This window comes from Sinohyriopsis cumingii, chromosome 1 (genome assembly GCF_028554795.1).
Source record: "Sinohyriopsis cumingii isolate HCF-2022 chromosome 1, ASM2855479v2, whole genome shotgun sequence".
Classification (NCBI taxonomy): Eukaryota; Metazoa; Mollusca; class Bivalvia; order Unionida; family Unionidae; genus Sinohyriopsis; species Sinohyriopsis cumingii.
The window spans coordinates 150,911,242-150,937,304 of NC_142961.1; the positions used below are offsets into that span (position 1 = coordinate 150,911,242).

The window sequence follows — 26,063 nt, forward strand, 5'->3', positions numbered from 1 at the left end:
GTCTATATTATGGGGCTACCTTTATATAGCAGTCCCCCAGCGCAGTTGTGTAGTCGTCAGTTCAGCGGCAAGTACTGCGTATTTCTTCGCAATGTAATAATGTTCAATGCTCAGTTTACTGTTAGATTCCATCTCGTGTAACATCGATATCGTCAACAAGAGAAATTATTACGTTGACAATTCTACCTCAATTTTTAAAGCAGTGATTTAAAATTAAAATTAAAGACGGTTGATTAGAGATTGAGGTTCATGACCTTTAACAGTTCGATCAACTGAAAAGCTAGTTTACGTTTCTTTTTCCAGAAAAATTATAAATGGTTTTCTATTTTTAAGTTTAACGTATTTGATTGAAAGTTGTTTTTATTAGCATTACCACAATTATGTTTATTGAGGTCACTTTTATATTTAAACACGGTGATGCGACTGAATAATAGAATTTTTGTTTAAAAAAAAGCTTGCATATTTCAAGGGAAAACCTAGTATAATCCACAGATATTATACAAATTATACGATGATATTACACACATTATATATATATATATATATATATATATATATATATATATATATATATATATATATATATATATATATATATATATATATATATATATATATTGTGAAGTGGCAAATTTTATGTCGATCTAACAAGAATACATTAGCTGAGACCAGACAACCATTAATTAGATTTATGGAGACAAGCGCGTATCATATCACCATACTACCGTGTACGGTAATGTCCTTTAGAGGGAGAATTCTGTTCCTAATTAAACATTTGTTTATACAGCAGCCAGGCGGATTAATTTAGGACAAGGAAAACTTCATTTTCATGGTAAAGTTGTCACAATTGAGAGAACGCAGAAACTCTGTTACTCAAACTACCAGGGTCAAGTTGACCCTGACTTTGGCGCCTTTGGAAAAAAGGGGGCAGAGATATTCGATTCTGATTGGTACGTTAAATGGGAGGGCGTGTTCCAACACAAAATTTCATAGGTTTTAATATCGCCCGCATCTAATTTTAATCAGTCTAAGCTTTTCCTGCAAGAGGAGACCCAAAAAGTAGGACTCCGAAAATTTGCAAGAAATTTCCGTAAAACAACTGGTGTCCAAAAAAGGGGGACGATTGTCGAAAGGAACCGACGAACTAATTTACCGATTAGAGGGAGAAACGTGACTGCAAAGGTAGTGTGACAATTCCATGTAATTTGTTTATGCCATATATAATGCTTTGCTGAAGTTATTTATTTGTATCTGCACGAATCTTTTTTCTACATTCGTATAATAATTTGCTTTATGAAGTATAACTGTGTTGAGTTTATGCATAGGAAGTTGTACATTAATCTTCTTTAGATAAGTTTGACGAATTGTTTGAATTTGTCGTCCTGTTTGCATAAGAATTATGTTCTAAGAATTTAATGCATTACATTAGTTAATATGATTTCAAGAATCCGTGTGAATTCGCCGAATTTAGAAGATTTCACGTATGATTAAGAATAAGTGTTTATTGACGGAAATGATCTAGTAATTGATTGACGTGATGTATCCTATTTATTCGCTGTGTATGTGGTAATGTGTAAGGTCAAGGCGTAACGAATTAGCCATTTGACTAACTAGGGTCATTATAGGACATGTGGAGTCGATTGATAGCCTTAGCGTTTGTTTAGCACTGATAGTGAAATCTGATAACGAGGGAGAATAATGAAGAATTAACCGTTTCATAAATAACGGGAAATTTAGGTTGTCTCTATTTATATTTATTTAAAAGGGAGAAAATAGCTCCAGAGACGTATAGAACGAATGAGGGATGTTATTCTGAGACCTATACGGAGAAGCATAGAGAAGAGTGCAGTGAGACATATAATCCTGTGACGCAACCCTGCGACGTATTAATCTCTGAAGAAGTATTTTGAGAGTGTCCTGAGACGGGTGGTAGAAAGTATCATCTCGAGATCCAAGGGGTCTGAACAGCGACAGAGGAAGCAAAAACAGACTGAGGACGAGCAGGTTATGAAATCATACAAGACGTTGACTTCGATTGTTCACTCGATCCTATGATGAACTAAATCTATCAGTAACAGATCGGCTATCTTATTTAGATCTATTTGCGTTTTCTTTGTATTTCGGTGAAAGTTAAATTTCTAAAAGCAGAGTACATTCCTGATGTAATGAATTTTCACAGTGTTTGTATGTAATTGATTAAATTGTTTGTTTACATGTACGGGGGCTCGTGTTGGTTTGTTCTATATACCTGCTCAGATCTCTATCTATTCCACCTATAAGTTTCACCACTTACATTTATATTTACTCGAACCGGGCAATAACATCGAGGGCGGTCAACCCCTAGATAACGAAAACCAAATACGGAGGGACATTCACTCCCCCCCGTGTAACATATATATATATATATATATATATATATATATATATATATATATATATATATATATATATATATAATTTTGTGCATAATTTTGTTATTTAGATGCAGGGAAGTTGCTAATATATCGCCGAAAAAAATATTGTATGGGAATAATGTATTCACCTGAAGAGCACCCATAAAGATGATGCGAAAGCGTTCACTCAAAGGAATAAAGCATGGATATTTTTCTGATCTATATATATATATATATATATATATATATATATATATATATATATATATATATATATATATATATAGTGAAGTTCTATGTGACCCACTGTTATGCGTTGGGGTGGGATGCTCCCAGTATTTATTTGAATTACTGTGGAATTCCCACCCTGGCTCGTTTTTGTAGGAAGTGAAATTAGTGATAGAGAGAGGTAAAGCTCCGAGCCACCATTCAGCAATACCGACAATTAAATTAAGAACACAAGGTGAAATTCAAAGAATAACAATTTAATACAAACTAAACGATATTAATTTCTCAACCAATCTTCTTCCTCTCGACCATGTAACAACCTATTTCATCACGTGATTATAGGGTGAGATGGCTTTCCCCTGTACATGGTTTCTACTCATCTGTGTTTACTCCGCCGTTTCTTTTCCTCCTTCCGGCGTTCTCCGTACTCCGATTCTTCCTATCCTCTTCCCCTTTTTGTCTCCTTTTCTCCTCCTCCTGCTTTCTCTCTTTCTCCAGCAATTAGGCTTGTTCTCGGCCTACTGCCTTGTTCTATCCTGTCTCTCTGAGACTCGGGACTTGACTACCGGTAGTTCTGTCCCCAAAAGCTTCCTTTACGAAGCTTTCTGTCCTTGAATGTACCAAGGTTTTTCCCGCCAAATCACGAGTGGCTCCCGGAGTTATTGCTACAATTTGTCAGTACGATGCTTCACAATGACTAATGCGTTCCAAGCCCAAATGACTGTTAAAGTCTGGTTCGAATTGATGGCCCCACCCTTCCTCAGTTCTGGTTGGATATCAATTCTACCCCAGTCGGTCCAGTTAACAGACGAGCCTCAGGCCATCTGTCAAAGCGGGGAGATTTACAACAGCAACAAGGGCCCTTTGTTCTAGCACAAAGCTTCTAACGTCTACATGTTAGTTTTGACACCTAACGAAGAGAACTCTTGTACAAACACGAATCGCAACGACAGTGCAGGGCGCTAACCCATTCCTTTGTTCCTGACTTACGTAATCGAGGGCAGGCAAACGTGACACACACACACACACACACACACACACACAAGGGCCCTTATATATCTGTGTCTGTGTCTGTGTGTGTCTGTGCGTGTGTGTGTGTGTATGCCATGCGTAAGGTCACTACTGTTTGTTTTGTATTTGTTAATTTTAGAAAATTATAAGCAGAAGTTCTAGCGATCTAATGTAGTTCAAGACTTTAAGGCTAAAGAGTTTAAATAAACGTAAAACTATGCATCGTCCACCAGTTTAAAATCACCCCGTTACTTACCATGTGCCAATTAAGCAGTGGATTCGAGATTTGAAATATCGGACGCGTTGGCAGCAGCGAGTTCGATATTTGAAAAATCTGTCTTACAAGTTCATCAAAAGAAGATTAAAAAATTTAACCTTTGCTTCGACAAAGAATATCTCTAGAAAGCAACAAGCAAATCGGAACTTCGTCAATAAAACTAAATCATAATCGTCATCTATCATGTTCCCTCTTACGCATTTTAAAAGATATTACCGAAACAGTATGCTTGGGATTGCACCATACAGCAGCAACCGTATAGTTTGGCAAATAACTCACACACATGTCTGCTCATCTGCACATGGCGCTATCGCTTGGTAGAAATGTGCCGAGCTTGGTACAGTAATTTTCCATATGGCAGAAGATTTTACCTTTTTGAACCATAGCGATTTCAGTCCGTCATAAAAGCAAAGGAATAAATTACAAGATATTAGCAACTATAATTTTCTTCTTAATTTTTATCCCATGATAAATTGCAAAGGCGTTAACATTGTCGTATGATGTCACTACTCCTTTATGATCCGCTACCGTATAAAGCAACCAAATAAATTTTGATGTGAGAATTGTTCGTGTAATCAGCACAAAAAGAAAATAAGGATAACAAAAGTTGAAAAGTTGGGGAAAATGTTTCATTTGTCCACTGTTTTTTAGTTACACATGACACTGAAAATGAAAAACGTGTAAAAACAATGAAAAATGATATTTATTCGAAAAACTAGATATTTCATCTGCGATAAATTTATGAGATATCTCACCGAGTTTCGGTTTCCAACCTAGACAAAAATCACGCGTCGAGCAGGCCAGTCCCAATTATCCTGACCAATAAAACTACCTGTCCGACTTTATAATTCAGTGAAATATCGTAAGCTTGGCAACTCGCATAGCCGACCTCTCAAAGAATATTTTGATGCAAGTCATCATTTTAAAGTGACAAGCTGATAATTGGCAATGACACAATTTATCTGTTACAGATGTGTTTGGAAACAAGGGACACTTGCCTCTAATTATTAACTACTTGGATATCTCAAATAGCAGGATCGATGTATTGAAACATCTACAACCAACGAGAGCTTTTTATAATCTACTTTTTGTGTAGTAATTACGGGAGGCCTATGATAGATGTAGAAAGTCGATTATTTCCTCGGGTGAATTAGTGATTTCACTCTAAGACCCCACCTCCAGTGGATTAGACCAATTAAGTATTGTCACCTGGTTTAATCATACACACATATAATGTACTTATATATACTGATAGTCCTCAGGACATGGACACTGGTTGAACAAATTTTGAACTGTTCTTAACACTGATGATGTGGAATGTGTACGGGTTGCTTTAGTATTTACATGTTTTTACCGCTGAGTATTGTGAGGGTTACAGCGTTTATTGCTTTGTGGTGGTGGAATTATTGAAGTATTTGGAGTTACAAATAAAGATGCTGGTGCTAATGCTGATGAAGTACGACCTCCTGCTACAGATAATATCATACGTTAGGCTGACGCTGTTCTTCGTGAGAAGCTAAACAAATCTTGAGGAGGTTGCAGCGTTTACCATACATTCTCAATGTACTCTGGGAAGTCATCCAAGCGTTCTAATGAGTAGGTTGTTAGTGGATACACCCTATAATCTTTTGCGGCCGGTGGAAGGTGTGTGTGTGTGTGTGTGTGTGTGTGTGTGTGTGTGTGTGGGTGTGATGTGTTTTCTGCAAACAAGATAAGCAACACGATTCCATGCTGAGGGTAATGCCATGCTTTCATGGACCGAACGGCAATGTCTGCGATGCTGCAGAATCTGTTGCTTTTTTCGTTTCCGTCGCGGCTCTTACTGCGTGCTCGGGTGCCCAAAAGTCTCCCGGTAGCACTATGGCGTATAGAAAGTGTATAAAAGCGGACAGCGTTACCATTTGTGCATGGCGAGGATTATTTAGATAATTATAATGCCTTACCATTGAGGATCAAAGCAAGATATTGTTGTCACAGCTGTTGCAGCTATTCTTTTGCTTCAGTCGTTCAGACGATATCCGTCATTTTCGCTTCCACTGTTCCAACGGACACCACGCATTTCACATCTGATTGAAATTTTCAGCGAGACTTTGCTTCATCTCCCCGCGTACTTCGGTCTTTCCTTTGTCTATCAGCTTTGTATTTATTTCTATCTTCTTTAAGGCAACTGTGTCTGCTTTCAAACGAATGTTTAGGTTTTGTTTGTGTCATTTTCGTACTCATTTAGAATGGGTTTGAGTTCATCTTCGAAATTGTGTTGTCTGAAAGCGACTTTGATGTGTGGTTCGAGATAATATTATGTTCTGATTCTGCGCAGATACCGATGTGGTTATGCAGTTTTAGCTTTTATGGCTAATGGTATGGTGGTAAATATGCCAAAGACCACATTATATAATAGAATTGGAACAGCGACTAAAATGCCTGGACTGGTCAACGCGATAGCTATCCCGTTTCCGAAGAGATCCATGCACAGGGATGCCAGTATTTTGTATATTCTATCAATAATATTAAGAGGCAGTTGGTGCTTTGTGTCCTTGCTATGCCGTCCCTGAGTTTCAACACGCATTTAGTCTTCAAGTTTGCATCCCTGAGTTTCAACACGCATTGAGTCTTCAAGTTTGCATATCCTTTACAGGCAAACATCATTTGGGGTCTATGAGATTTGGTTATAGCGGTTATGTAAATCTTCTATCAGCAGCTTAATATAAAGGTTTAATTTCTTGGAGGGTTGGGGTGGGTGAGTTGGAGGGTTAGTTCCTATGCGGACATGCACCCCTATCCTATTCACGTGACAGACTTGCACGACGGTCAATTGTTGAAAGAAAATGACAGCTGGCTCAATATCTATATGTGCTCAAATGGCACGAATTGTAAGACGTCATCGAACACGTACGTCAAGAGTCAGCACGCGTGTAACCATAGGACTCACCTCTAAAGGAATAACATTGTTGTCCACAGTCACTGAGGATGTCCAATTACACTTGTGTAAGCATTTATGCATGTATTAGAGCCTACCGATAGTATTGTCACAAGTACTTCCCTTTAATAACGACGTAACACATAAGGTCGTGGTCTTTAACTTTACAGATGCACACAGAGAGAGAGAGAGAGAGAGAGAGAGAGAGAGAGATTAGCTGACACAAGCAATAAGCACTTTCTACCTTTTCAGTACAAATTCAAGTTAACTTTGCCGTTTGATGTGGCATCAGTGTTCACTATAACCTCTTGCCAGCTAGTTCCACTTCCGGAAACGTCAAGATCTGCTTGAGATGGCACACAGCTTGTATCGGCTCCATATATACTACCAAGTGAGAAGGATGCTTTATGGGCCAAACTGGGTGGAACGCGCTTGAGAACAGCATGGACTTGGTTACCTACAAGCACTTTTGCAACATATTTAAGGTGGGCAAAAGCTCGGCTTGGAAGCAGAAGCACAGCAAAACAAAGGCCTGGGTAAGATGCTCAGCTATAGTATCTGTGATGGTACAGGGGACCTAACGTGTATACATTTCATCATTTTCATAAGGCAGCGAAGCTAAGCACGCTTTTGAGTATTTTATGCCTGACAAGTCGCAAGACTTTACCGAAACTGAGATCGAGCGTCTCAGTAAACTTATTCTGGTATACGTGTCGGCAGTCCTGTGCACACAAACCGAAATGCTTACCTCGATAGCTGGCACAAGACATGTCTTTAGTTTACGAAAACAGAATATTGCATACGTAGAATACATGGTCAACCAAGCTGAAAATGCCCTCAATCTGTTAATTAAGTATCAGTCATGTTCGTACACGCAGTAATCAAATTATAATTATACCGTTGAGGGCGGCCTCTAAATGTTCGCAGCTGACATTGAGCTTAAAGTTGACAATAATGAGGGATACAACAGCAGTGTTTTATTGCGGAAAACAACGTTGCGATAAGCACACATGTTGACATTATTTCGATACGGATGCCCGTACATCTGCCCACTGTTCAGGGGCTTATTCAATAGCAAAGTATGCCCCAACAACCGAAGCCAAAGAAATCGGCTTTGACCCGCTCGCGCAAGCAGCGATGGCACAAACCAGCACCATGCAAAAAATACAGGATGTGAAAAAGCCGAAGATCATAAAACCAATAAGATGGCATTATTCGTCATGGTGGAGCTCATAATCGTCTGGTTGAGCATCTAACTTTCACGCTTGTCTGTTGTCGCAGACAAACGTAAGTGGATAGTAGAAAAGACCGCTTTCGTAATAACAGTCCTTTATAAGAACAACAATAATTCAGGGTGAATCCGTCGCCACTTTTCTGCTAGCGTATTAAGCACTCTACCAAGCCATTCCAGATGCTTTTGTATCCGTTCTTTTGCTTTTGTGGGATGGGGGGGGGGGGGAGCTGTCTGTGTGCGGCCTTCACCCGTGACTGACTGAAAATATAATCGTACTTATTCGCCATCCCCAGTACTGTGAGAATTGAGGCGACAGCGAAAGAATTTTCTCAGTGTCTATGCTAGGGTTGTTTTCCGATTGAGAATTCTGTGATGGTCTGCGTGATTCGGCTAGACCGGGTGCAGCTGGCATGATAATCAACAGATGTATTAAAAGCAAAAAAGATGTAAATAAAACAACAAACGATGAGTGCGACTTCGAATCTGAAGCAGGTGCATTCTGAAAGCCGGGACCATCGCAGGACGTGATGCGGGTCGCTAAGGTTAAAATCCTAGTAGAGTTACCACAGTTAAATAAACATCCTGCGACTATCACTAAACAGACTTAAGGGCTGGAAAAACATAGACCGATGTGAACAGCAACGCGAGATTAATATAACACGATGCCATCTTATTATGTTCCATGGGTATAACTAACTTTGGTGGCTGGCCTTATGCATGCCTTTTTTTTCCCGCCGGTTCATCTTCAAAAAAAAAAAAAAAAAAAAAAAAAAAAGGTGTAGCGGGCAACTGGGACAGCAGGGAACGACGAAACGACAATCAACAAACGATTGTAACCTTTAGCTTGGCATTGTCGTTTCAGTGCTATTTACAATGAATCCCAGAAATCTGTAATGAAATCTGTTGCTATCTCTGGTGGCACTTGAGACTTGAAATCTTTAAATTTCACCCTGTAGGTGTAAGCAGTTGTTCTAAATTTTCTGAAGCCGTTATTTGGTCTCTCGAGTGCGAAAATAACCTTTAGGAGCTACTGAACACCATTTTCGGGGTGGATCTTGAATCGCTTGGTGTTGTGGCAGAGATAAAGGTAGAGTGTGTTGGTCCAGTCTAACTCATGTCATCTTCGAAACCACTGGCAGGCACTTGTGCTTACACCTCAGTTAGTATTTGATGCGACTCCGAAAAGTCGTCGTTGTCTCATGGTTTCCTCCTCTGGTTTGTTCTTAGCAAAATTTAGTCGTTTCATCTTGATTCAATACTTTTATCTGACTTTGTCTTATCCACTCTCTCCCTATATATAGAGAGAGCTCCTTCCACCAAGAGTTTATATTCATCCAGCTTTCAGACTGAAAAAGATGGAAGTCAAAACAGATCATCCTTCTCGTCAGAGATTTAAAGAGTCATTCAAAAGTCTACTTCCAACAAGACCACAGTCTACTCCACTTGAGACATAGGTCAAGGTAACAGCAATGTCTGTAAAGATAAAGAATATCGGGCCAGGGCCAGATGCTGTGGTGGTAGGTGGATTGGTGGTTTCCAGGGTGTCCGCCCCACCCTATTACAGACACACACACAAACGTAAAATCACTTGTCACTTGAAATTTGACTATTCTTGTATGCTTGCGGTATTGTTAGGTATTATGCACGCTTTGGGTAAATAGACACATAGACTTTTGGTTTGGCGCCTTCAGCCTCAAGAAAAACGAAAGACAAGAGAGACAAATGTTAAGATTCCTGTTATTATTGTTAGGAAAAAAGACAAAGATATTCAGATTGTCTCAAGAAGAGAGAGAGAGAGAGAGAGAGAGAGGACTATGCAATTTGCATTGTGCTTCTTATTCAAAGAGAATATGCCGATGAAAAATGACTCTTTGTATTGATTTATTTTACAACTTTTAGCATGGATAAGATACTTAAACACGCCTGCACAAGCGAGTCGTGTGAATGGATCTAAGTTTTACTTGATTTGTCAATCAATGAATAAAAATGTCAGATATCGTTCTATCGTAATTCAAACAGACTAAAGGCTATCTGGTCAAGGTAAACATGGCAGACCATAAACAAACCTAGTTTCACAAAATTAATGTACTTCCTACTGGTATTTCATCACTGATTCCCATTAACATTACACGAGACATATCAGTTCTGTTCTCGTCTCAATTGCACAAATGAATGTATGAAATTCATTATATGATTTAACTACGTTATTCTCAGCGAATACACACATTCAAGTCGTTAGCATACATGATATGATCTAAGATCGGCGAATTCAAACGGATTCTCTTAACTCATATCAATTAAAGTAATGCATGAAATTCCTCGATTCCTATAACAATCAAGACGACAAATTCAAACAGTTCGTCAAACTTATATAAAGAAGATCATTGTACGAATTCAGATAGATGGACTCACAGTTACACTCATATCGAGAATATTGATCTACGGATTTAAACAAATAAATTCATGCAAATCAGTATACTGGTATCAACAAATTACATGAAATCGACACAAATACCTTGTGCTTTCAAGATTTGTTCGCTTCTACCGCCTAATTGTGTCAGTTGACTAACAAGACATCCGGTCGCTTTGACCAATGTTTTACGAGAGAATTTCTTCCAAATTCAATCTCGGAGTGCCTTAATTTTTCACTCTTGCAGGAAAGATATATATATATATATATATATATATATATATATATATATATATATATATATATATATATATATATATATATATATATATGTGTGTGTGTGTGTGTGTGTGTGTGTGTGTGTGTGCGCGCGTGTGTGTGTTATAAATGGATGATAAAATAAAAAAAGTAATTTAGATAGCCCAAGCCCATGAGGATGACGGTGGGGCTACATCGTTAAGTCAAATGGGCCAAACTCGCCGTTTACATCTATACGCCGTATGGCAGCCTGGTACCCTAGCATCTCATGATGCTTCGCACAGGCTCAAAAGTCGAGTGGATACGTAAAAGTGTCTAGAATTATGTTAGTTTCTAATAAAGAAATCATTACAAGACCGCTATAACTTCAGCTTTATGCTTTCATTATTGTTAATGTAGTCGACAAGACGAGCCTGCTTGCTGTCTTTGCTCGTCTGAGTTTCTATGCCTTATAATTTTTAGGAGAGATGTGTGATTCAGTTCTTCTTGACAAGATACATTATATATTATTTTATATATAATTTCTAAGGTATCTCATAAACTCTGTGCGATAATTTCTAATATTTATTTTAAATTATAAACTCTGTGCGATAGCTTATAAACTATTAAATAAAGCTTGTGTACTTTATATCATCAGTGCAGGATTACCCATTCAGCACACTAAGGACACCAGCCTAACAGGAGCACCAGAAAAATTTAAAATTGTTGATGATAAGATTGAATGAATTATATATGACCATTTCGATCTGCACGTACGAGTATTTTGATTTGGAATGATGGCAGCACTGGTATTTTCTCACCTTTTTAGCTTTTAATAGTGTCTTTCTGTGTGTGTGTGTGTGTGTGTGTGTGTGTGTGGAAATGACAACAATATTTTCAGTACTTAGGGTTCTGGACGGCCCTAATCCAACGCTGCATATCATATTTTATAAGATTTATTAAACAAACACTGTTATTCATCAGCGGAGGGCTCTTAGCCGACTATTAGGATATTAGTTGCACAATCGTCGAAACCAGGAAATGTTGTGTAATTGCCATAAATACATTCATATTTATTTTTTATCAAAAAGAAAAAAAAATGATTTTCTGGTTTTGCCATTATTGTTATGGTGTGTTCGTCTGGGGGGTGTTTGTTGTCTTTGAAATTCAGGATATTAATTAATTATTTTTTATAATATTTTATTGCAAGTTCAATTAAACAATAATGTTAGTTCTAAATCGTGTTATTCTCAGAATAATTCCGAAAACAAAATAAGAATTTTTATCCGTCAGAATTAGCCCTAACACTGATAAAATTTCCCGCCAGGGAGGAACGGAAACGGACACCGCCGGAAATTTATACGACGATAGGGCGCACTTTTCAAGATGATATGGCTTTAATTTTAGAGAGTGTTTGTACGGGAAAAATATCTCCTGAGCATGTTGTTTCCTGGATAAAAGGAAATATTGACAAAAGAGATGTAAGTCAGGGATGGGATATTTTTTTTGCGGGGGGAGAGGTATTGTGTATATGTGGAGGCTGTGTCACCTGTTTTCGGAAGCCTTCCATCACATCAGAATTATTCTGAGAATAACAAGATTTAGAACTAACATTACTATTTTTGGCTATAACGTAACAAAATTGTATTTCTCCCATGTCAGTATTGTTTTATTTGCTCAATGTAGTTCTTCAAGACTTACTTAGTTCACACATTCATGACTTGTTCCTTTCGTTAGCAGGCGTAGTTAGCAACAGGGGGCGCATTTTCAAGAATGTTAGAATACATAAAAATGGAATGTTTTCTGCATAATTCGAGTATGTTCAGTCTAAAAATGAACTTATCTTTATGATATCTATTAAGATAAATTCACAGGAAGCATTAAAACACATGTAACTTCCACCATTTTTAATATTGGTTTTGGTCACTTTATGCAAAATCTTGACCTCATTTTATTTCAAGCTTACGTTTGCACATTTCTTACATATGGGTGTATATAAATGTTGTGTGTATATAAATGTTGGGTGAACATTCAGCCATACAAATATTAGACTTTTTCTATGTTCCAGGTACTTTTCTGTGCCTTTTTATGAAGTGCCCCCACCCCCAAAATCTTTGTATGAAATAATATATTCTTGAGTCATACACGTTGAAATTATATGTTCCTCTTAAAATGTAATGGTTTATGCATACTTTTTTGTGCAGAATTCAAAATTGAACTCGCCTTTATGATATTGTTTCAGATGAATTCACAGCATGCACTCAAACACATGAACCATTCACCATTTTAATATTGAACTTTGGTCATTTTTTTCAAAATTGTGACCTCTTTGCTATTTCAAGTTGAAATTTGCATGTTTCTTACATATGGTAATATAGAAATGTTTTTGAAACATTCAGCTTTAACAATAAATATTTCGTTGTTTTGGGTACTTCTGAAGCCTTTTTTGTGCCTTGTTTAAGTGCCCTCCCCTAATCGTTTTTTTTTCTTCATAAAATACCTCAATGACGAGTCATACATAAGTTGAAATTATATCTTACTCTTACAATAGTGCATAATTGTTACAATATTCTTGTACATATATATGTTCATCTGAAATTACAATTTAGTAAACAACAACAGCCACTTTAGAATTAAATTATGATAAGACAGTTTTGGGCAACTTTTATATCTTTAAAATTAATAACAAAAATGAAACAAATAGATAATAACTTACATTGAATATTTCCAGAGTTCTGCAAAAGATGTCAGTGACATGGACAAAATTTTTGAAAACTTCCTCACTAACTTTTTCATACTGCTCAGATTTTCCACTATTTTATTATTACAGTAAATCTGCATTACTATGGAATAAATTGTGGATACAATGCAACATTAAAATTTGGATGTCAATTTTGTTAATACTTTCCTTATAATTCTGATCAGTTTCGAGCAGTATTAAACTGTGATATCAGAGAGTGTGAGAGATGGAACTGGCACTGAGTTCTCACAAAATATTCATGATTATTTTTTGGTACAAATCGATTGTTTGTTCTTTATATTGTCAGTATTCGAAATAGATTGATATTGCTATGAATTGGTTTTCTTTTCTTCAAAATAATTTAAATCTTACTTCTTTGTGCCCATACTAAACATGAAAATTTTAAATCTAATAGGACTACCAATGCCTTTAGATATCACCCATCGATTGTAAACACAAGTCCAAGTCTTAGCTAGAAAATACGTTACACATCAAAAATTGTACCCAACGTTTTTTTCACATTTAGTACAATAAATGAAAACATGCGTTTAATCTGATTAATTGGTATAAATGTCAGCTTTTGTCATAAAATGAGTTTCTGTGTGTTTTTGAACTTCATTTGTGCTGTATTGTTGCCTTTATTTACATTTATATGGCCCCACTTGCCAGGAAGAGTTACTGTTCTTGCTAGCATAAGTGACCTATTAAAAGATGTAATTCTGTGGTTTTATGCAAATATCCTAATATATTGTAGCATTATTTTTGTAAAATGATCTCCTAAGTATTTAAAAAGTAGTCGTAGCTGAGTATATGTATTCTTTTATTTTTAATGCATTTACGCTAAATATAAATACACCACTCCCTCGATAACTCGCGCACATCAGGGTCCAGAAACATCGACCACACTATAAGTGAGGCGTGAGTTATCGAGGGACCTATAAAATAAGCCCAAAACCAATAAAGTAATTGACGACATAACGGAAAAATAAGTCCGGGGGGGGGGGGGTAGGCAGATTATACTGTTGAATACTCACTTTATAATCGTTCTGAGATTAACTGTGAATAAATATCTCTTCATAACGGTGTACTTTATTATTTCCTTATAGGACAACATTAATTTCAGGATAAATTACAGTATATTGAGGCGATCATCGAAAACATTATTCCACGTGGTTTCCATTCTCTTAACATGTGTACCACTTTACACATTGTGTACTACGTCACTAATTTTTATGTTGAATTGGATACATTATAGTTTTATTGTTTGATCCAAATTAGACGTTTTTTATATACAAAAGATCGACTTTTTTCGAGAAACAGTGTCAATTGAACGATAGATAGATATATAGATTTGAATGCGATAGAAGTAAAATGGAAAACAAAAAAAACAAGGGTTAATCAGTACTAACATATTTAATTGGTCTACAAATTTAAAACAATGTAAATTAGAACAAGTTAATACTTGCCGTTTGTACCACGCTTGACAAATATCAATTCACTTGTTGAAAATATCAGTAAATTTTTTTTGTGTGTGTTACTCCGAGCAAAATCCCTCAGATTTCTCAACTGCATGAGCTTTACGTAGTCAACATTTTGGGTCTCCAGCCACTTTACGGCAATATCAAAATATTTTATTGCTTCCTGTGCAGAGGGGTGGGGGGTGCAACATCTGCGTCTGCATCACTTTCAACACTTGTGTTACTCCAGTTAGAATCATCTTCTGCTGCAAATTTGTTCGTTATAGAATTAATTATAGTTTCATCTGACATGTATTCGGCTGTGGGGCAATCATTGTCAGCACAAATCCACTCCTCCACATCATGAAGAGAAACGCCCATCTCAGGACCATGAGTCTGTACGAATTTCTCCCAAACATCTTCGGCATTAATGACATCAGTTTCACTGAAACATTCGAAGTCACTATCATCGTCGTTGTCTCTGTTACTGTTTTGCTTTACGTCAAAGGCAGTTCCAAGACCCTTAATCCAGCACCCCAGGTCTCTTGTAATCGATTTTTTTTTTTAATGCAACAAACAATTCCCCAAGTTGTTGATCAAAACAAAGCCGGCATGTAATTAGGTTCTCACAGAAGCACTCACGGGTTTTGATGTGACGGTCGATTGACTCTTTTCATGTTTTCAATGAACAGAATATGTTGTGATTATAATGTTTACACTGAAACAGAATTAAAGGATTAGAACGTGACTTTCACACAGGAAGACGTTTAATTGGTGTTTATTTCATTCTCTGTTGCCACCTGTTAGCATTTACCAGAAGTTTTCATTGATCGCTATTTCACCAGACTGTTCATTTACAGTATACTGACAACTATTTATCATAAAAACTTACATAATATATGATATCTTGAAACAGAGGTCTCGCTAGGATTTTAAAACTGGGTCTTTCTGCCTCTGAATTCAATCACTAAATATCAGTACATTTTCTCACTCGGCCACCAGTCAAAGCCTTTGAACTAGCTGCCTAGCTGTTGTATCATGTTTTTTTTTTGTTTTTTTAATGTACTCTTATAAAATGGCAACAGTACATCAAAGAGTCTTTCAGTCACTGAATTCTGTCATTGTAAATATCAGCACAGTTAACTGATCAACACATTTTCCCACAAAGCAGGTGGCTGAAACAGGACCAGCAAATCTTTGAATTTTCCCACGCACCTGTTACATGTGTACGGAGGACTCCTGCCACAGTGATTTTCTGCGTCCCAGATCAAAAATTGGCGTCCAAATACGGGTAATTAAGCGTTTTCGAGATCTGAAATTAATTCTTCTTTAGAACTTGCAAATTTCAAAATATATTTTTACGGGCATTAATCACCATTTTCGATGATAAAACAAGCAATGTATCAAGGTTTAATTTATCAATTCTTATTGTAATTTTTTCATGTTCAGCATATTTTAAAGATATTTTAAATACATTTTCTCTGGAAAAAATCGGGAGCCAAGACGGACACCACGTTATAAGCGAAATTGCGAGTTATTTGGGCGCGAGTTATCGAGGGAACGGTGTAGTCGACCTTTAAACCATGAATACATTTGGATGTAATAATGTCGATTTTTTACATCAGAAAGTGGTGAAAGTACCTGGGGTAACGAGGTTGACATTTTTAGAAAATCTCTTGATTGCAAGCACCGTCTAGCTTTGTCTTCAATGGCTAGTGTAGTCCTGCAATGTAATATGTCTCCCCAGATTTTGATTATTAAGTTGCTGTCTTACTACCTAAATAATGGCACTGTATAGCCTGTTCCAAGGTTGACTAAGATCAGAATGAGTATCAAAATTTCAGGAATATCTTATACACTTTGATACTTTTCTACAAATTCATTTTGTTTTTGATGGGATTTTTCCTTATAAAATCAGATCATCACACAAGCGATATGGACTTATTATAAAGTTCCGTTAACCTGCATTTCCGTTGGCTGGAATATGATGGACAAAATCAGTTAAAAGGATGATTAGTATCTTGAACAAAACGAAGTGATCTAGATACTTTCTTCACTATTAATATATTTTATATCTGTTTCATTAAAGAAAGATACTTCAACTTAGCCTGATTTAGTTTTTCACAGCTTCTATCTTATTCCAGGCAGCTGAAATGTAGGTTACAGGAACTTGAAAACAGATGACATGAGAACATTCCTTGCAAGTCCATTATTTAGGCAGTAAGATGTTGCACTGCCAATATAAATATAAGTGTGGTGTCTAACATTATAGGACTAGGGTATGGACTGAGTACTTCCCACTATTGTCCTAACTGTTACAGGATTTGGAGTCTGGTTACTAGGCTCAGACTAGGGAAGGGTATCAGATTGGTAACTACCCCCTTTCTATTATCCCAGCTAATCGCTATGAGATGTGAGCCATCAGCCTTAGATTCATTGGTCTGTATCCAGGGTTGGTGCTGGCTTTTAAAAAGATGTTGCCCCAACCTCAATATTTTGTGGCCAATTTAATTTTTTTTTTTACCATTTTCATAGTACAGTAATATCCATTTATCTTGACATCCTGGCGACCAAGGTAATATTGTAGACATAAGCAGATGTTTAGATATGTGGGGAAAGGGGGCTGAAAATAAATTGAAATTTTGCATACAAGTGAAATTTTGAAGAGATAACCTGTCATCACCTACTAGGATTTACACAGAGGAAAGAATGGAAATTTTGTTGAAATGAAGACAACTAGTCTGAAAAACACATATATATTGACAACTTACATTTGTGTAGTACGCTCCACAGCGTGTTAAATAATGTACATGCATATGAAAAATTCATGAATTCAAGTATTAGATCATCTATGTTAGAAAAATCATATATCAGTCAAATCCAGTTAGAAAATGCAACTAAAATGTATATATCTAACAACAGTAGTCCTTGTTTGATCTATATCCCATAGTCAACAAACATGTTTCACAAAACAGTTCACTCTGATATTTATTATCCTAGTAGCATGTGGCTGTATAGTTGTTTATGTGCTACATAACAATGTTATTATATTGTTTGGCCTAGTATTTGGTCAGCCGGAGTCAACTACAATGATGCAGAGGCTACCAAGCAGTTAAGCCTATTCATCAGGAAATGAAAACATGAAGAAATTAAAGTTTAACATTCTTGCGAGATGTTCCATCTTCATTTAACTTGACTGCCAGATATGTATAGTTTAAAAATATTGGAATTTTAATTTGGGTTTTACGACGCCATTGGTAAGCATGAACTTTTTTGTTACAAACATGAAACTATCACGGCACAATAAATATGTTCCAATCACTATGAAAAATGAAGCAATGCTTTTATTTAAGTTTCTTGCTGACTTCCTTTGATCAAAGGTCTTTGGCTTGCTTTGGTGAAGAATCATGTGTTATTGATGACGCTGCTAAAGGTCGTCTTTAAAATGCCAGATGAGTGCCAGTTTGTTATTGCTGTGGCAACATGAAATAATTGTAAAACAATGATAGAGACAGAATATTTTTTCATTTGCTTAGTATATATATATATATATATATATATATATATATATATATATATATATATATATATATATATATGTATATATATAACAATCGATGCTTCAGAGGTAATCAGTTTTCTATCAAGTTTCAGCAAAACTATTTTGTCTGGTACATTTTCCAAAAACAAAATTGCCATTATCTGGTAGATTGTAGTCGTTCCAGTTCTCGTCATCAGTGTTGGTTGATTGTAGTTAGTCAGGTAGCATGGCTATTTGGGTTATATTATAGCAGAGAGTACTAAGGCCAGACATCAGCATAAGCAGATTATGATATAACAATGTCGTGTGAGAGTGGTTTGTCAATACAAACAAAGGAACAATAGATAACAGTGATATTTTATTTCCCAGTTTGCAACTTCCTGTCATCGTGCCTTTGAATTTCTCAACTCCAAACCCAAGATTCAGTTTTTAACTGTAAAAAGTGTTGTTGCAAAAAAATCGCCAGATGGTATATTTTGCCACCAGTAAGGGAAAAAAGTGCAATTTGCGACTGGCAAAGCCCAGCAAGATCCCTGCCTATCCCAGCTTGTACTACTATACCCTGCCCAGACATTAGAAGTAATGATCTGGCTTATGCCCTGCTATCACCACCTCACCAGGTCAGATCAGCTAGGAAGAATAGAGGTATCACAGCAAGCAACACCTTTGCTAGCCAAGGTTCCGATGTGATAACCCTATCTACACCTTGGCGTATCGAGCAGATGTTTCAGTGCTTCAGGTCTGGGAATTTTATTGGATGTGATGGCAAGCCACCACATCCAATTGAAATTAAGTTGTTGAAATTTGATAAATAAGCAATTTTCCAGTGCCAGTCTGTGTTTGCACAATTACGTTTCACTCAAGTATACCTGTAATGGCTTCCTTCTGGTACATAATCTTACTTTCGATCTTAAACTTTAAAAGTATCCCGCTTAGGTCAATTGCCACCATCTTTTTCAATGCACCATGCTGAGCCTTTGCTGTTGATTAGTTGGAATTACATACTGAGAGAGGCAACTCATGAATCCAATAGATGTCGCTAGGACCAGGAGTTTCATTAGACACGTACCCTCATGTTTTGACACATGGAATTTGAATATGACCCATTTTTGATGTGCAGAAATTCCAACTTGCCCGTCTTTTTGATGCACATAGATTTGGGTTGGAGCATCAATCTTAATTACCCTTGATTAGCCTCTGGCTTAGTTTCTTACTAAGAGTGTACTGTCCATAACAAATTTACTGTAGGAGTCACTGATTCACATCTGCTCGAGAACAAGTTACACCTTGATGGCCAATAATATCGCACCAATGGGAGATGTATATGAACTGGGCAGAGCTAACACGTCGGTGCAACTGAATTTGGTTGAATTGTTTTGAGATTGCATTTGAAGTTTATGATAGAGGAAGAGGTAACAATTATGACATGAATGGTCTACCTTTTGATCACATATCAGAATTGGTATGTTTGGACATCAAATTATAATCAACTGGTCAGAACTGGAGCATACGGCAGCTTGCAAAACTTGTTAACAAGTTGTGTACCAACTTTAATAATTTTACTGGCATATATATATAATATCTAATGTGTGTGTTGTCTTATTTGAAATATGCCATCTATTTGCAAGTATTCATATATGCATTTAACACTGGATGTAAGCAATACTAAAGTTTCAAGTAGAAACTTTATCGAGTTATTTTGGTCATAACACTTTAAAAGAGAATAATATAACTACATTGTAACAAATTTTAACTGAGTAACCAGATTACATTATTGTAAAATGTTTAATCAACTACCCTTAATTACTGGTAAGTTCTTTTTTTTACTTTCTAAAAGTTCACAATAATGGTGCTTAAGAGATTTTCAAATGCATTTGAAACAACCCCTGTAAATGAAGACAAGTGCACACTTGTCTTCAGATTGTATTGTTTGTCTTAATGTCTTTGTTGCGGATAAAATGTTACTGTAAGTATTCGTACATAACACACTGAAATGCATAAAATTACAGTCATATCTCCTTTATAGTTGGTTTATGAACTAAACTCATCATTCCAACCTGATCAACACAGACATGTGAGTGCATCTTTTTTAGAAGGTTTTTTTGTATTGCAACCAAATTTTAGGTGTTTTTATTTGTCTGTGCTTTTCGTAATTTTAGGCATTCGATAAATAGTATTTGCTTGAGTGCTTTTTTCCTTATTTTTACAAATACGAGTCATCAGAAAACGACCTTGACCTTACAACTTTTCTCATGAATTCCACAACATAGCATTGTCCCATATGTTTTTGACCTACATAATTGCATTTTTTAAAGCTAAATCTGCAGTAACATAATACCTAGGCTTTGCTTTTCATGAATTGTATATTTTTGTGAATAGATCTGCTCCATGGTTTACAAAAACACATTATCTGAAAACTGGTCTGCCATTATTTCCCCGTTACTGGTTCACTTTAGTTTCAAACTCAATTTACGACAAAATAGTGTACAGGAGGCAGTTAAAATATCCAAATCACAGATTCTGTTCTTAAAACACAAATTGATAGTTACATATTATTGTTAAAATTTCATAACAGACGTTTGTGTGTTTTTATCATCAAAGGATAATCGTCAATAATCATTTCCAACTTACTTGGAAAAGGGTTAATGGTAAGTCATCTTTCAAAATATGCCTGTGAATGCGCAAGAGTTTGTTGATGTAATTTATATGAACACTAGCTACTTGATGAATACATTTTGCTACAACACAACACTAGAGCTAACCTGGCATTTCAAAACTACGTTCAGTCAATGTACCTCTAAATACTTTAATCACAGGGTGAAATCATTTTTGCTTTTCTAACAGAAGAAGGCGAAGTTTACATTTTTTAGGCGACTTAGTCCAACTTCGCCTAGTAGCATGACCCCTGCCATGCATATATGTTGTTGAGTGGCTGAGTGGTCTAAAGTGCTGTCTGTTGCGGATCACTGCCATCTTACCTCAGTCTGCGTGGGTTCAAGTCTCAGATTCAGCCAATGTGGGTATGTGAGAAAGCTTGCCAGTAGCTTCTCATGGGTCGGTAGTTCTTTCTGGGGTTTTCCTGGGTTCTTCCTCCACCATTAATACTGGCCGCCATGTATAGCCTATCGTGTGCTGAAAAATGGTGTTAAACCCTACAACAACAACAACAACAACATGCTTTTTTGCCCATTTTGCTCCTTAGCTGTAAGTTTCAGCCACAGTTCTTTGATTTAATACCAGGGTAAAATGTTTAAGATATTGATCACTTTTTTTCCTTTCATCCAAATGGGACCAATGCTTTCAGTGAACTTGGTAACCTGCAGAGCACATGGGTCTACCATCTCTAACACCAGACTTGTATCTGAAATCATCTGGCACACAGTCCAAGAAGATCCTTTCCATTTTGGAACAGATCTCAGGGGTACATCCTCAACCAGACTTCTTAATTCTTCTTCATTCCTCCATGGTTGAGGAAATCTTAATGTAGGTCAACAGCATCTAGGCTAGTGTGACCCTCAATGTTGAGACCCTCATCTTTACTGCCAGTTACTGGGTGCGTTCCCAGAAGTGGCCTACTAAATCCCATAGTCGCTTCTCAAGACTTCCTTCACAACTGTTCCTGACCCATTGCAATTGCCAGTAAGCATGTTGATTAGAATTGCCCTCAGAGGCCATCTGTTTCATTTTTCAAACAGATGCAACCCCATTACAATATGCAACCTCAAAGTAGACTGTATTTTGTTCTCCAAATCCTGATGTTTTTTGTTTCCATTGGCAACCTAACATTTATTCCACTCAGGGCAGCAGGTCTGTGTAATTAATGTGGCACTCTTAATGGTTTATAGTCATCATCATCAGAGGAGAAGCAATAAGTCAAGCACTTTTTCAAAATGAACAGCATATCCTCAGAAAAGCTGTTTGTGCTTGGTTGCATGCCTGTGATCATGTAAGGGTAAAATTAATGTCAACATTCATGTAAACTAGAATGTTTAATAAATGACCAATTATCAAGGATGACTTATTTTTTTCTCTTCATTTTCAGGCAGAGGTTCATGAAAAATTGAGAAGCTGTGAAGAGCAACCTCACAAATTTATTCCATTCTTTTTGAACTACTTAAGAGATCATACTCTACATCTGCTGCAATGTTCCAAATCGACCACTCCATCCCCGGCAAAAACTCTATCAATCCAGAGATTGAGAAAGACAAAAATGAATGGTTGCAAAACGGAAAACAGAAAAAGGCTACAGTTATTTGGATCAAGCCCTGCTACAGATTCAGATGATATAAAGCAGTTATCTGCCTCAGTTTTCTCGCCAAATTCATCTCATGATTCATCTGTAGTGACTAGTTTGATTCATGGCACTAACACAGAGAGCTTTTGTGACACTCCTAAGTTTACTGGACAGAGGTCATTCAGTGGCTATAACAGTCCAAGAATTTCACCCAGATGTGGTAGTCAGAGGGCCAATAACCCACATGTTAGTTCTCAGTCTCCAGAACAACTGCATTCTCGGCACAAACTTAGTTTAGGAGAATTTATTCATACACCAGATTTATCCAGTTCCCATCAGAATTCCTGGAAAAGGAGGTCTCCTCACTCAGGGGGTAAAAGGGATAGAGATAAAGGGCCGTCTGTTTCCCCATCAAACTCTATGCACAGAAGATCTGGAGATGCAAGAAGGAGGGGTACCCAGAATAGTCCCCTGTTGCATGACATGTGGACTAAACAAGACGACTCCATGTCACCAAGTCCACCACCTGTGTTCAGCCTAGCCAGTGTCACTGATTTTCCTCCCATGGATCTAGGAAAATCACAGATCGGGTATGATGTAATTAAATTTCTCTTAGCTTTATCTGCATGTAATCAGAGTTGTTTTAGAAATAGATGGTAACCTTGCAAATAAATAACTGTTCCTGAAAATAGGTCACTAATACTTGTTAGAGGCACATCCCATTTCACAATAATTTGTGGATAAAGATTGCATTAATTCATTAAACTCGTTATACTGTTTGTCTTGAAACATATTGAACATTACTGTTGTAATAGGGAGTAATACATAATCTACCAGCATTGCATTGCTTACGTCCAAACTACAGATTATACATGATCATACATGATTCCTTCCTCCTATCAGAATGGATAGTTCTAGGACAGAAAAAAGTACCTTTTCCCGTCTGATACCTCCATCACAGCCGACATACTGTTTTTTATTTGGATTTGTGGCACAGTCAGATGTAAGCTATTTCACTTGATCTTTTGCCTTTGCTGTTTGTTTACATAATGTGTTTTCAGAATTCCCTTTATATATTTTGTTTGAGTGTTTGTCTCATAGTCCTTGCTGCATTTTTGTGTTATTTTTATATTAATTTGTTATTTCAGTTGTTTAAACAAAACATGATAGCACCTTGATAGATAAAAGGTGGTGCTAAGTTACTATGTGACCCATTGTAGTACAGGCACAGGTAAGTAATTCCTATCCAGTTTTGATTCTGGATATTGTTTCCATGTACAATTATTTCTTTCTCAGTTCTTTAACAAGGGCATAATCACAGCAACATGGGATCACTCTCATCTCTTGCTCAGCTTGCACAGGTTATGTTCTGTTGAATATTGTCTTTTTTGTTGTTTGTAGACTTAAATAGATGTGGTGACTTGGCAGTAAGTTGCCAAACATTTAAGAGGAGGAGAATAGGCTTGCCTTCCTCCTCATTAATTATCCATTTCCCCTTTTTGAAAATAGGGTAAGCATAGGGGACGCTCACCAGTTACTATGAACTTTTCAGAGAGTGACGTATGTAAGGTGAGTGTGTGTTTGTGATTTGGATTTTTAACGTAGCTTTAACAATTGTTCAGTCATATCGCTATAATGTCTGCAGTGTGGCACTCTACAGTGCTGTCTAGTACTGGGGCATCATGCCGCAGACATGTAGCATGATGTCCCACCCAGTCACATTATCCTGACACCAGACCAACCAAAAATGCTGAGCGCCAAGCGATGCAGCTGTTATTGCCATTTTTATGAGTCTTTGGTATGACTTGGCTGGGGATTGAAGCCATGACCTCCCGCATCCGAGGCAGATGTTCTAACCACTAGGCCACCTGAGCGGTATATGTAAGGTTAAGTTGTTTGCATTTGCAACATGCACAATGGAGAGAATGTTGGCATACCTCTATACTAATTTGATATAATGTGGCTGACATTTCTTTGGATATTGTACTTGTGGAAATTGTACATGATCTAAGCACACAGTATACCAAAACGGATGCTCCCATATGCTTGACAAATTAACCTGAATTAATCCAAAGTACACTAACTTTGGCAGTTATTAAAATAGGGAAAACGAATTTTGCCATAGTAGGCAGTTGCAGCTTCTGAATGTGCAATGAACGAATTACAAAATATCTGGAAAGTAAAAAAATGTTATCGGGTCTTTTTTCTACAGTTTACTTCAGAAGTCCAGAAGTGAAAATGACCAAGTGGAGCCAGCAGTTTTTTTTTTTATATGAGCACATCTGAAGTGAGCACAAGCAGTATACTCTAGAACCCAAATTACACCCATCAATCATAACCAAAGTAAAGGGAATTAAAAGTTAACAACACCTAATATATACAAAGTCTTTATTATATAGCCAGTATAACCAGTGATGAAAACCTGAGAAATTTCAGAGTGCCACCATAGACACATCAAGAGGTTTTGTGTGGCATGTGAAGGGCAGCCAAAAATCTTAATTTTAACAGTGTTGCTCTCTTACTGGTGGCATTTGTTCACTTTGTATTTAATCTGGATAAAAGTAGCATGTTATGTAAAATAGGTTGCTGACTCCTGGTCTGATGCCTCCTAACTTATTTACAATCCACATCTGGCAATGTTCGCACATGTACTGATGGGAAAATGGACTTAGTCTAAACGAATTGCTTATTGAGACTGCCCTAGATTTGAGTCTCTCAGTTTTGATTGGATATGGTATGGTCTCTTTGAAAACTGCCCTGGGGTAATTTAGCACTTATCTATTTATCACGGTTTTCTGGTCCCCAAAAGCCCGAACTTGATGCCAACCCAGTCATCACAATAATGAATGATTGCAAAAGAAACAGAGGCCTCTACCTGGTGGTAGAACTCCCTTTGAATTTAACCATGAACGGGTTGTTGTTTATTGGTTAAACAACAGACATGCAGTTTCTCTATGTCTAGAATCGGGTCTGTAGTTGTAATCTTATGTAATATTTATTGACATTATTCCAGGTGCTCTTACTACGAATTAACTATAAAAAGATATTTGTATACATGAACCATGAGGCATGAGCAAATTTTCCCCACAAAGTGACATTTATAATGAAATGATCCATCCCCTAGCATTCCTGGGAAAGTTATCATAATATTGTATTAGTCCATCAGTTGGTTCAAAGCAACAGATACCTCAGGAAAGCATTATCCTCCATCCAATGAAATGGTTCTGATGTCACCATCACCTGAACTAGTACTGTCAATTTCCATTGGTTCTATCCATTGAAGCTTTGGTTAGTTCCAGTTCTAATTGACAAATTTCAGCATAAACTATATATATATGCAATGCACCCATATGGAACTTGCTCTTAAATATGATTGGTTCTTGT

The 26,063-nt window shown here is 36.8% G+C and overlaps 1 protein-coding gene and 1 long non-coding RNA gene across 3 annotated transcripts in view; both read left to right on the forward strand.

The window, feature by feature from the left end:
- The first annotated feature begins 699 nt into the window (after positions 1 to 699).
- LOC149808154 (uncharacterized) lies at positions 700 to 2,218 on the forward strand. The gene is made up of 2 exons (XR_016419667.1): positions 700 to 1,182; positions 1,766 to 2,218. It is a non-coding gene; the product is annotated as an uncharacterized LOC149808154 (long non-coding RNA).
- Positions 2,219 to 12,056: 9,838 nt separating this feature from the next.
- Positions 12,057 to 26,063, forward strand: part of LOC149808155 (codanin-1-like) — a 107,338-nt gene continuing 93,331 nt past the window's right edge. For both annotated transcript variants that reach the window (XM_089973947.1, XM_089973955.1), the window contains exons 1-2: positions 12,057 to 12,188; positions 22,488 to 23,269. In XM_089973947.1, coding sequence (XP_089830073.1) covers positions 12,099 to 12,188; positions 22,488 to 23,269 — 872 coding nt within the window. In that variant the 5' untranslated portion in view covers positions 12,057 to 12,098. The remainder of the gene's footprint in view (positions 12,189 to 22,487; positions 23,270 to 26,063) is intronic.